Below are 13,526 nucleotides of genomic sequence, written 5' to 3' on the forward strand. Positions count from 1 at the left end.
ACCGCGTAAATTTTCTTGACCACGCTGGATGTATGCGGCATGTAAGGGGGGTGTGGTGCAAATTTTATGGAATATTTGCAATGGTAATAAAGGTATTGAGCCAATATTTGAAAATTGTTTGCAGTTTCGGAATGAAAAGGTCTGTGGAGTGCAATATTTCTAAATATGGAATTTGGTTATAGAGGGAAAGTTATTTGGTATTTTACTAAGGGAGAAAAGCATTTTCTCGGGCTAGGTGGCGCAAGCTACCGCCCGTTACAACATGTATAACCAATATCCATCTATCCATAAATTTGCTTTGTTTGTGTTTGAAGCTTTAAAAATGGCCGTGCATAGGCAACTTGTTTACCGCCACTGTTAACAGCAATGTTTTTTGTTTTTTTTGTTTCTGCTTCGTGTAATACGCTCGCAGTTGGAACAAGAATGTCTGGGTGACGGTATTGCTTCACTTTATTGACTGGAGGTACTGACACGCCTGCTACCAAGTTGTGCTCTGTCCCTTGCAGTTCTCAACCCGTCAATGACAGTTCGCGCACCGATACTGCATCACGACGGGAATTTACCGACCTCCCGTGCTAACGGTTATGTGCAATGACTCGACCTGATCCTCGTACCCTCTGGTGTGCTTCGCAAGCTCGGTTTCCAGGCTGTCCATCGGTTTGTTTGCCAGGAGCCCGTTATGCGGAGAGCCGTAGTTTGGATTCTAGCTCATGTGTTCAGATCGTCCTTCTCTGAGTGTAGTACAGTCGGCGCAACCTGCAGAACGCTGAGTCACTGTGGAACGATGATCGAGAAGCTAGAGAAAGTGGAAGGTGCTGTAGGTAAGGAGAATGACCTAGTCTTGAAGCCGGCCGAAAGCAGTGACGTTGAGGAAGTCGTCGTGTTCTTCGGAGGCGACACGCAGGTTAGTGCATCAATTTTCTTTTCCGTAGTTAATCCGCGTAGTAATATCAATGCGCATTCTCATAAAACTTCAATAAAAGTATGTTTAATCAGTGTTGCTTTATTTGAAATTGTTCGGACAACTCGCTCCGTGGAAGGCGTTTGATCATGCAGAAATAAGGCTGAGTGATATCCAGATAGCCTCTACGTAACTGTGTCTGGCACCTTGGCCCACTATGATTTAGATAGGCAGTCTCAATTGAACGGGCCAACCGATACGAACATTTTCAGAGGTTCAATCTCGCGTTCCGCGTAGGTAAACACAAACAGAATCTTATGTGGCCTCGTCGTACAACCTCGTTTTCCGCAAAATAGAGGACACGCTTCTCCTAAATTGCGAGGATAGGAAATAAGGAACTGATAGACGACGAAGGAGCTCGACATGGTTTTCACGTGTTGCGTTTACTCAAGCAGGAATTGAATCCCTGGGAAGATTTGCTCATGGGGAGCTGACTTGCAGGCGCTTCAGCGTACGAGTTTCATGACCTTCTGCCAGCCGCGCACGCTTCCCGTGTTCCACTCTCTTGTGCAAATAAATATTGATTGAGTGATTGGTTGACTGATTGATTAAATTACAGTGTCTGATCATTGTATGGTTTGGAAGGACCAGGCACATTATCCTGCATCTAGTACAAGCTTGCTGACAAGTTATATATCAACATCAAGTTGGCTTCAAGCTTTGTCAAGTGAAAACTCTTCACACTCATTTAAAAGCATAAAAAAAAGTTTTTGTTTTTTCGTTGGTGATTGCGGTATATTACATTCTTGCAGGATTTCCCCGAAGCAATGCTGAAGCATCGAGACAACAGGCGTTATGTCCAGTGGAACCTAGAGTACATGGCTACCCTCATGGGCAGCCACTTCCCCCAGGGCCACTGCATCGTTGTGCGTCCCAGGCGTCTCCAGTTCCTCACCTTCAGCTGCTATGACAACTTTGTCAACGGCAACGACATGGGAGCACCGACCCATGAGTTCAGCGTCTCTGGTCTCGAACATTTTCACAAGCTCCTGATGAACACTGCTGAGCGGCTAAAATCCAGGACCAGCAAGTCCTGGCATGCCGTGGGCAGTGCAATCCAGGGGAAGCCCTTGGTTCTCATTGGGTTCAGCAAAGGCTGCGTTGTCCTCAACCAGATCCTTTACGCCATCAAAGCGCTCGAACTAAACCCGGACGATGATCTCTGCGCATTCGTTGGGAGGATCAGGCAGATGTACTGGCTGGACGGTGGGCACTCCGGGGGCTCCAACACTTGGGTCACGAAGGAGGTCGTCCTCAAGGCTTTCGCACAGCTGGACATCAAGGTCAACATCCATGTGACTCCTTACCAAGTGCTCTGCAACTCAAGGCCCTGGATTGGGAAGGAGGAAAAAGGGTTCAGGGAAACGCTGAAGAAGCTCGGCATGGATGTCTCCAGAAAACTACACTATGCGGACGAGCAGCCGTCTCTGGACATGCACTTCAAGCTTTTGGAGGAGTTTATGCCTCGTGCTGCGCCCGTGCTCTGAAGAAGGGAACTTTTTTTTTTTTTTTGTCACTCGTTGAGAACTAAAAGCCTTAGCAATATAGAAAAACAAAAACAAAAGCACTTGTATTCATGGTCACAGTAGATGCTGTTTTCTAATTTATCATGGGTCCCTTTTTTGACTGCTAGTGTATAATGCACTGTTTGCCTTTTTTGATTGTATGACCCAGAGTTCTAGGAGTCCCCTTTTTGCGGATACATTCAAAGACTGAATTTGTCTTTCTTCAGAAATACATGTGGCTTGTTGGAATGTCACAGAGCAATCTTTCCTTATTGGCCTCGAGATCGACCTAGAGGTGGCGCTACTGTTGTGCTATCATCATCATCATCAAAGTCGGGTAGAAGCATGGCGGCTTCATAGGTTCTCTACGTTCACGCGCGAGACGGTGTAAATTCTTACGTTTCTTTTGTCGCACAGTATCGATGGGAAAACAATTTTAGCGGAAAATGTTGCGGTTCCGTTCGATGCGTCAGTGAAGATTGAATCATGTTACCAGCGTACGGCCTTATTTTAAAGGGCAACTCCGCTCAATTCCGAAAAATTTAGGCTTCCATGTGATTCACATTCACAAAGCACTACTAAACAACTCTGCGTCTTCGGATTCGCGAAATGTGGAATATTATTTGTGTAATCCTAATTTAAACATCAGCCGAAACCGAAACTTCGGTTGCGTCAGGCAACATTGGTCTCGGGTCGGGTGGCACGTCACGGGTAGCACGTCACGTCGATCCACGTGGTCTTGTCACGTTCGGGAGGGAGCAAAAAACCGAGCGAGGTCTTTTTTTTTTTTTTTTTTTTTTTTTTTCTCTTGGACGCGGGCAGGTTGCTCCCCATGGCGTGGACGGTGATGGCCCGGGGGCGAGGGGGAAGGGGAGAAGACGAAAGAGGAGAAAAGGAGCGGAGAAACAGACCGATAAGCGCGCAGGGCAGCGCATCCCAGGCGCATCCGTGTTACGGTGATCACGTGAACGCCCGGTCAGCCAACACCGGGAGGAGAAACTCATGACGTCATCGTTCAATTTCGCTCTGAGAAGTAAAAACAAACAAAACGTGAGAATGACGTATGCATGCCTCTGACGTAGTGGCTCAACGTGGGCCGCTCCATCTCCGTGGCATTGACTGCGCTGGTGATTGCGCCTCGCGCCGCACGCTAGAGTTGGCAAATTTCGGCGACTTGGCTCGCTTGAAGGTTTGCTGGCCAGTTTATTCAATATATAAACGGAATTAGATCGTAATATTTGACATGGGGTCTTCCTATATAATACTCAAGAGGGCTACATAGTTTTCTAAATATCAAAAATGAAGCGGAGTTGCCCTTTAAATAATTGCTTGTGTGGATGCGTCGTCTGGTCTAGGCAGACAGACGTTGGGAACATACTTGGGTAGTCATTCAATAACAGTAATCGAACTATTGTAATTTCATTACTTTCTTTGTAATTGAGTAATTACTTTCGGCTAGAAGAAATTGTAATTGTGATTTAATTACTTTTTGCATCAGTAATTCCAAAATTTCAGGCACAATTACTTTTGCAAGGCTGCGGCGCTGACGGAACCCGTCTGAAAGCCAGCGCATGCATAAGCGGCCTAGCACTCGGTGAGACACTCTCATTTCCAAGTTCATCTCCTGTTGGTTTTACTTCGGATATTATTTGCATCAGCCTTTGGGACACTGACTTCGCACCTGTGAATATTGTCACCATTGATTCGGGAGCCCCGATTTGGTTCTTATATATTTCTGAACCATTATAATTTCAACTCAATGTAAATAATTTACAGTAACACGAAACGTTTGTATGTGAATGTGTTCCTATTAGCGCATGTGGATTGCAGTTTTATATTAACAGTTAAAATTTTCAGAGATGACTAATTATCACATCTTTATTTACCTGGCTCACAGAAGTGTGTCAACCCAATTTTACTTTACCGAACTGGCGTCTTTCAGTATACACACCAATTTATTATTATTTATTGAAAATAAAAGAACGCAGGACTTCATTCCTCCAGACTATCAAGTTCTGTCATTAATTTAACAATAATCACAGAAGGAGAGTACAATACATGACATTTATACAGCGATGCCTAAGCCTCATACATTGGGGCAAGGAATGAACAAATGCGCATTCTTAACAACACGTTTAAAGTTGTATGGCCTAAATCGAGTAGCTGTGGGTGATAAGTAATTATATTACTTTTTAAAAGTAATTTGTAATTGTAATGAATTACTTTCACCTAACTAGTAGTAATTGTAAGTAAACTACTTTTGAAGCAAATTAATTGCAATTGTAATTAAATTACCTTTTGGAAGTAATTTACCCATGTATGATTGGGAAGCATGGACCAACCACCTACGGATGCTTGTCTCCGGGTGAACTGCACTATTTATGTAATATATTTGTTTGTTTTAATATATATATATATATATATATATATATATATATATATATATATATATATATATATATATATATATATATATATATATATATATATATATATATATATATATATATATGTATATATATATCAGTTCACCAGCGTGGGAATTCAACAAAACAATGAATTCTGACCCGGATAACATAATACGGGTACTGTGGGCTGTGAAATCGCAGATTCTGTGCATTTTTGTTTTTGTACCTTTTAGCTCTTGCTGTAATATAAATTTTCAGTATGAAGAAAAGTTAGCGCTGTATCATATATTACCGCGATATTGAGTTCTTCTGCAGTTAATGTTTCCCTTTACTGTGCCATGGTGTGGGTAAATGTTTCGGAGTCGGAACAATTCTACTACGTTGCAATGAGAGTTCCTTTTCTAGTTACGATCCGGAAATCGTTCGTTGGCAAGACAAGTGAAACAAACAATTCTGATATATCTGCCACAAGCGGAACAAACGGGTGTAACCGAGCAACGCAGTAGCGTGCGTGTTATTAGGGAGTTCTCGTTGATGGTTTTGCCGTCCCGCAACGCTCTCCGCGACCCGCTACGACACCCGAAACTCTACAGCCAAGGCAGGCACGTAGCCAGGATTTTGTTTCCGGGAGAGGGGGGGGGGGGGGGGGGGGGGGGGGGGCGCCCATGACAAAAATGTTGTATGAGGGGAGGGCGAGGGGGGAGAGGAGGTCCCAGCAAAATGGAAGATTTCGGGGGGGGGGGGGGGGGGGGGGGGGCTTGGGCCCCATGGGCCTCCCCCCTGGCTACGTGCCTGAGCCAAAGCTATCGGCGCGCAGCCGCAGCAGCGGCTTCTTCGTTGCGGAGGACTTAGCGTAGGGGGAAACGTGATCTACGAGAACTCCCTATTAAATGCTTTTCTCGGTAGCGTGGGTACACCTGCTTCATTTTTCTCGGTGAGGACCGCGGATGTCAAGAGGCTGATATTATAAATTTCTGGATAAATAATCTATTAAGACATAGTAGACTCTGCAACTCCAACAAACGACTCGCACCACGACATCGACGGCATCGGCCGCAGCGACACTCTTACTGATGAGGGCTAGCGACTCTCACGAGACTTTTCGATCACCTTCCGCCCTCACCTAACGCATATCGGGACTGGGCAGTTAATCGATTAACCTTCAGATTATTCCAGTGATGCTTTAATTGCGATATCTATTACAGGGTGTTTCACGAAAGGTGGGCAAATTCGATATTTCGAAAACTACGCATCGCAACAAAAAAATTATGAAAGTTCAAGATAATTAAGTTTTTAATTATTTTCGCGTAATTAACTTTTTAATTACGTATTTAAGGGCATAGTTTCAATTAGAAAATTGCTCAGCATCATCGAAAAACACAAAATCAACAAATTGCAGAAGCATAGAAGGCACGCGAAGCATTTTACGGCTTTCTGAAAAACCGCACAAATTCGACGAGTTTTTAAGTTTCGGTTTGCTATCGGAGCGTATCTCGGCCCCGGTGGCACCGCGCCCCGTGGAGAGATAGTGCAACCAACCTATTCTGCGTCGCGCGATGACAGCACAGCAGAGGTTGGTTGCACTATCTCTCCGCGCGGCGCGGTGCCGCCGGGCCGAGATGGGCTCCGATAGCAAACCGAAACTTAAAAATCCGTCCAATTTGTGCGGTTTTTTCCAACGAGGTTGGGTTTTTCAGAAAGCCGTAAAATGCTTCGCGCGCCTTCTATCCTTCTGCGATTCGTTAATTTAGTGTTTTTTGATGATGCTGAGCAATTTTCTAATCGAAACCATGCCCTTATAAACACAATATTAAAAAGTTAATTACGCGAAAATAATTAACAACTTAATTATCTTGAACTTTTATAATTTTCCTAAATAGGCCTCGGGCCCAGGACCAAAACGACACAGGCCTTTTTTTGTTGCGACGCGTAGTTTTCGAAATTATCGAATTTGTCCACCTTTCGTGAAACACCCTGTATATATATGTACAAATTTTTTTTTTTTTTTTTTCTTAAAGGGGGAGGGCAACGATTTTCGGACTTAGGTCAAAAATTTGTGGAAGTTGCCGTCTGACTCTTCTGGAGTAAAGAACAGAAAATCGATTTCGCCTTCGTGTGCTAGTTGTTGTGTAACAAAAAAAGATAAATATTGACATTTCTGGCACCCCTTAACTTTCTCCCAGTTTTCAGGGTCACACCTGGTCACACTTCTAGTGACGTAATTCGGGGTGCCGTCTAGGTTTCCGTGTGCTCTCTCGGAGGGCGCTTCCTCTCCCTCTCTCTGCTGACTTTAGCGGGCGACATGCTGCTTCGCAAGGCGTACAAGAATGCCCTGGGACTGCCAGAATATGCAGCCATTAAAAGGCTACTTGAGTTGGGAGTGCACAACACCTTTGAGGAGCTGGCACACGCCCAGATTGGAACGCAAATCAGAAGACTCGGAGGAACGGACAGCGGTCGCTATCTGCTCGACAAGCTGGGGTTGGCGAACCCGAGCGCCGCCTCCTTACGACAACAGATCGACCTGGATGACCATGTTCGAGCCGGTGTTCGAACAAGCAGAATTCCGAGGAACATGAACCCGTCACGGGACACGAAAAGGCGTATGGCAAGGTCCGAGGCCCGCGCTCGGTCCTGGGATAGCCGACCAGGCACGTTGACGCCGCGGGGCCTGTTAGTGGGGTGGCCACGGCGGCCGTGGCTACATCGGACGGGTGCAAGATCGTCACGAAAGCCTCCTTCATAGTGCCTTGTGCTACGGAAGCCGAAGAGGTGGCCATCGCACTGGCTATCACTTGCAACCCAAAAGCAACTATAATATCGGACTCTCAGGGCGCCGTTCGCAACTCCGCCGCGGGCTCCGTGGGGGAGGTGGCGGCTGGGCTACTGAGAAGGCACCCCCCCCCACAGGCGGCTCAGATCATCTCCAGGCCATATGGGGCATCCAGGAAATGAGGTGGCTCACGCCACAGCCCGAGATTCTCTTCCGAGCCGGGACTCTATTCCTGCCTCAGGCACGGAGGACCGGTGGTCGTTCTCCAAATGGCTACTGGACATCCGACTTGCTCGTAAGAGATTTCCAGCCCCGCATAAGTCCCTGAGCAAGGAAGGGGAACAAATCCTTCGACGGCTACAGACGGATACATTTCTCACCCCAGACAAGCTACACGCCTGGTACCCGGACTGATACGCGTCGGCAGCCTGCCCGTGGTGCGGATGGCAAAAGGCAGACACATACCACAGGGTGTGGGCCTGCGAGAAGGATGAAGAAACTTCACAATGTGAAGCAAGCGAAGAGGAGTGGTATCCGGCGCTCGCAAGCGAGGACCTGGTTAAGCAACAGCTGCTAATCCGGCGGGCCAAGGCGGCGCAAGCAAGTGGAGTCCTGGAATAGGGTCATACAGCTAACTCATATTTCTTCTCTACCTCTTTTTACCCCTAACCCCCTCCCCTCTCTCCTGCCTTTGTGCAAAAATATATTTTCAACAACAACAACAACCAGCGAATGCGTACAAACAAAACACTAAGATTATAGAAGCATCCGACTTAATAATAATCGCTTTACTGAATTTCCACGCATGTGAAACGATACAACACAACCTTTAGTAGGAATAAATGACAACAAAAACTACAAGCGTTTAATGAGGAGGGCTCAGCTCAGCCGGAAACGGGCTTGCGTCGTCGAGTTCCAGGCTTCTGAACGTGCACTCGTAGCAGACGACGCACGGCGCTATCCCCGCTTTCGCATGTTTCCGATTTCGACCGCACGGTGGCGACACGGTTCGATCTCGAGGCACTGTTCTCTTATAAACAGGAGTGTTTTCTTACGAGGGTGGCTTTCGAAGTATGATCGATTTGGTGGAAGACGAGACAGTTATTCTAAAATCTGGTATATCCCTTCGTGATGCTGGAATTTGGGGTTTTGTGTATGAGCATAAGTTCCCCAAAAAGCTGACGTAAAACAAAGTATTAAAACTCTAAGAGGAAAAAAAAAAAAAAAAAGAAAGAAAGAAGAAAGGCAAGGACAGCAAGTGACGAAAAGGTTAATAATAATAATATATTATACGGCCAGGGGGACAGATATAGGGTGCTAACCGTAACGACCAGTGGGGTAATTAATTAAAATTCGTTAATTAACTTTTTAATTAATGAAAATAGTCACAATTCCAAGTAGAAACTTGCTCGGCGTCATTGAAAACCACTAAATCAACTCTTAGAAGGATATAACGCAGGGGCAGTATGTTACGGCGTCCCCGCTTTCTTGTCGAAGCGCATCGTTGAGCCCGCGGTCTTGCCCCCCGGTGGTCGCGGCGCGAAGCCACCCCTCGCCTCTCTCGTAGCATGGAGGGAAGTTGGGCGCACGTCTGTTGCGCGTTTCATGTATGCAGGACTTTCCTGCATACATGTCCGTCGCGGAGTTCTGGATCGTCTAGCTCTTCTGGCTCTGTCTGATCCGTGGGTGCTATCAGTAAAGAAAAGAATCGCAGACTGCTGTCCTACACGAGCAACCACGGATATGTTCGAAATCTACTCGAAAGGATCCGAATCGCGTCACATGGCAACGCATATAAGAGCAACGCGGTGGAGCAGTGCTGGGCGGGAAGTAGGTTTCTCAACACCACTTAGTATATTGGTTTCTGGCCCGCGAGTGCCACAAGTTACAAATAGAGTCGTCTAAGTAAAGTAAGACGCTGCTCCAGGGGCACGTACGTACGACTGTATTTGTAACTTCACGCACGTTGCACTCGCGTATTTTACTTGAAGATTTCCCTATCAACCTCCTAGGGGTGTACCCCCCCCCCTCCATTTTAATTTTTTTTTTATGACTGAGTGCAGCCGCTTAAAATACCTTCCTCTCAAAAAATAAAATAAAATCACAATATTCATTTTACGCAGAATCGTTGTCCAACAGTGACCTGAGAGCACGAGCCATTTCGTCGCCTGTCCACCGGGCTGCTTAGCTCATTGCAGTGATGTGGCTGCTGCGCCAAAGTGCTTACCCTGCTACATCTTGCTACATTTCGCCAAAATATGATATATTACTGCCAGTATAGCGCGAAAATGTAATTTCGCTTTTTTATTAACTAATAGCTGAGATCCCACTGCGTGGCCAGATCGTTAGGTAGGCTTGTGAGAATTTTCAGAACCTTCGATTATTGCCTCGAATAACGTACTACTCGATTTTATCTCCGTGTCGAACACTAACAATACTCGAAAGTCTCGCAATATTTCTCATGTTCGTGAGGTGTTCTGGCGGATTAGCTCTGTTGAGTGCGCTTCTCGCCACGCTTTGGTGCACTACAGTGAAGCGAAAGCCGCGAAGCAAGCGTCGCGATTTTGCGTATCGTGCCTTGTCGCAGCACACCTGCGTGCTAGGAGGAAGTGACTCCTCCAGAGTGGAACGCCGTTCACGCAAACGCCATGTACTTATGTTAAAAAAAAAGAGAAAAGTTTAATTAGTGTTGATGTCCAAACATCACCTTTTAGTCAACATTTCTGAATAAAACGGTGGCTAGTTTACATAATAAACAACAATATTCTGAAGCCATAATCTAAACCCTGAGAAAAGGTGAAATAAAATAACGGACAAGTCGTGTCGTCTTGTCCGTTATTTTATTTCTCTTTGTCTCAGGGTTTATATTATGATGTTTCCTAACCATGCTCGCCTGCACACGATTTTTTTCTTTTGGAACGCAGCTCTTAGGCGCCCGCTTTCGTGTTTCTTGGCGTTGCCGTCGGCGTCGATGTAACCGCGCGAAATTTAGGGGGAGAATTGACGTCACGTGACCTCAGAACCAATTCAACTTTCCCGCTCAATGTAGCGGGAAAAATGACGTCACATGACTTGGCGTCACGTCACCTATGAATAAATCCAGTTTCTCCGCTAGATTTAGCGGCAAAATTGACGTCCCGTGACCTCGACAGCAATTCAGTTTGCCCGCTAAATTTATCGGGAAAAATGATGGCAGGACTTGGTGTCACGTCACCTATGAAGAAATTCAGTTTCTCCGCTAGATTTAGCGGGGAAACTGTGAGAGGAGGGGAGGGTATGGAGGAGGAGGAGGGGAGAGGAGGAGGAAGAAAAGAGGACGAGCAGAAGAGAGGATGAGTAGGGGAGGACAAGGAGGAGGGGAGGAGGAGAGGGAGGAGGGGCATTCACACTTTGAAATGTTAAAGGAATGTTTGTTGGTTTTGATTATACTTTTAATCACAGTTGTCTTTTACTGCACGTGCACACCTCCTAAGGCCCGCCAGCATTTTGGGGAAACGATAATGCATAAAATGATTGGTTGATTGATTGACTGATCTCTTTTTCTCTACTATAAAGGCATATACATTTTAAGAAAAGAGGCACTTGAAATGAAAAAAAGAAAGAAATTCATTCGGGAAAACGTTATTAACCGTGACAGAAATCTGGGTGCGGCTGTAAAGCGATAATTGGTGTACTTATTAACTGTAGTTTGTGATAGGCATTATCTGGAGACACCTCTCCCACCCTCGAGCCATAGGTCGAGTACCCATTGGATATTGCTGCAAATCTTTTTCGTGGAAAGCAATAGAGCTGTTTCTGCTACTGTAGGTCACCTACTCGTTTAAGAGCGTTTGTGTACAGCATACAAAGGATGACTGCAAGACGACACTGACGGCTTCACAAACACGACAAAAGGAAACGCTACCACCGCAGTATACATACCTGAGATACCTGAGTTGCGGATCGGCTGAAGGTCACCACGACCTCGACGACAGCAGAGATGGTGGAGGGAATCGGAATTGGTACTTGAAACTCGAACCAAGAAAAGCAGTAATATTGACTGACTCCAGAGCAGCTTTGAATATCTTGCAACAAAAAAACAAAAAACGTTGGTGACAACAACAGTGGATACTGCATATATATATATATATATATATATATATATATATATATATATATATATATATAAGTAACAAATTATGGACAAGGCAGGCACGAGCTCTTTTATCATTGAGAAATATTTTTTGCGAAGATTTTTTGCAACAATAAACGCTTCCATAACACTTGTGTTTTGTTTCCTACCCTATGACAGTAAGACTGGAAGTAACGCCGCCAAAGTGACGGATAACATTTTGAGGTAACGGTCACTTACCTTTATGGAAGTGTAATTAAAATTATAATTAGTCACAATTTAGCCATGGACAATTGTAAGTGCAATTTTCTACTTTTTTTATTGTAACGTGTACAATTCTGGATGCCATATTCATGGAGCACGTTTTCGGAGTTCAATAAAATATTTGTAACAGATGGCAACCTCGTAACACCCTGTTTGCTACCCAGTATCCCGGAGATCGACATCCGTAACTTTTAGAAACCAGGGAGATAAAAGAGACGACCAGAGAAAAGGCAAGAACCGCTTCGCAACGTCTTCCTGGTGACGTGCACGGATGTTCGCCCACTGCCAACCGGCAGCATGCACTTTCCTCGCCTAACGTCGGCGTTGTCCCAACACATCCTCGATTTGCATTGCTTTCTCCATTCGATGCCGGCAGCTTCGAACTGCCTCACAATCTCACTTCCGATGTCTCCTCCGAGACCAGGAGAGGCATCCGGCGATCACGGCCACGGCAGCAGGGTCCCCGGATATCAATGTCTCCGCCGACGCCGTATCCGAAGCGGATGAACCGTTATATATCTTCTATCTCGTCCGTCGCAGTAGCTCTCTCGCTGCGAGCGAGCCGTCGTCAGTAGCAGCAGCAACGCTCGGGCCCTGGCGCGAACTAGGCTGGCGGACTCTGTTGACGAGTTCCACAATTGCTATCTCTTGTGTGGACGGCAGAACCCTGCCAGTGGTCGGCGTCAGGTTGCAGCGCCTGCATTCTCCAGATTGTCTCTTCACAGAGCGGCTGACATGTGGCACTGCTAAGCCGGCTTGAACGCGCCGAGCCATGACTATGTTCGGTATCAAGACGTGCCTCTGGTTCGTTGTGATCGTTAGCTTGGGACTTGCGGGTGCCAAGAAATACAAGTTTTTTAGGTGAGTATTTGTTTGCGAAGCGTTCGCCTACGAGTTCAGGGGCCGTGCAACGTTGTGCCTGTTTCTCCGCCGGGCGTTGTTTCGGATTGAAAGTCTGCCAGGAACAGTTTTTGTTTTCTTTGCATATTTTTGTATGCGAACAAAAGGGTTCGTGTATGAATGACGGCATATGTGTTCGGTGCCACAAATTTTACATTTCTGAAGGTAAGATGCATGTTTAATAGGATAAGAAAAATCTTCCCGCCAAAATGCCCACAATCTGACGAAGACTTACCGTTAGAAACCGCCATGTAACTGAGATTCCAGCTCTCCGTTAAAGAACCCGAGATGGTTCTTTAATATACCTCTACCATTCTCTGGAGTGTTCCAGATGCTCTTCGTTGGTTTGGCACGCAACCACCGGGATTTTATATCTGAAAATAAGAAGCGTTTTAGACGCGGAGTAGGTATGTATAAATATATATATATATATATATATATATATATATATATTAGTCTTTTATCTGTTGTATACTGGGCCACCGTCCACACCATATTCTTCGTGTTCCCGTTGCCTCGCAGACGCAAAACAAGCCGTTTATGCCAAACTGCAAGACTTTGCGCGGAACTTTCAAGTAATTGTAATTGTAATTGTAATTTATTT

General features: G+C 45.7%; 2 protein-coding genes across 2 annotated transcripts in view; both read left to right on the forward strand.

Annotated features, from left to right (window-relative positions):
* The first annotated feature begins 295 nt into the window (after nucleotides 1-295).
* On the forward strand, nucleotides 296-2,720 carry LOC8041003 (UPF0565 protein C2orf69 homolog). The gene is made up of 2 exons (XM_029972396.3): nucleotides 296-904; nucleotides 1,714-2,720. Exons 1-2 carry the CDS (start codon nucleotides 680-682, stop codon nucleotides 2,446-2,448), a joined length of 960 nt encoding a protein of 319 aa, XP_029828256.2. The 5' UTR covers nucleotides 296-679; the 3' UTR covers nucleotides 2,449-2,720.
* A 9,992-nt stretch (nucleotides 2,721-12,712) lies between these two features.
* The window catches only part of LOC8052190 (hemocytin), a 166,826-nt gene continuing 166,012 nt past the window's right edge, over nucleotides 12,713-13,526 (forward strand). The window contains exon 1 of the mRNA XM_042294055.1: nucleotides 12,713-12,883. Within this exon, the coding sequence (XP_042149989.1) occupies nucleotides 12,795-12,883 (89 nt within the window). The 5' untranslated portion in view covers nucleotides 12,713-12,794. The remainder of the gene's footprint in view (nucleotides 12,884-13,526) is intronic.

The sequence above is a fragment of the Ixodes scapularis genome, unplaced genomic scaffold (assembly GCF_016920785.2).
Source record: "Ixodes scapularis isolate PalLabHiFi unplaced genomic scaffold, ASM1692078v2 PGA_scaffold5__190_contigs__length_132052651, whole genome shotgun sequence".
Classification (NCBI taxonomy): Eukaryota; Metazoa; Arthropoda; class Arachnida; order Ixodida; family Ixodidae; genus Ixodes; species Ixodes scapularis.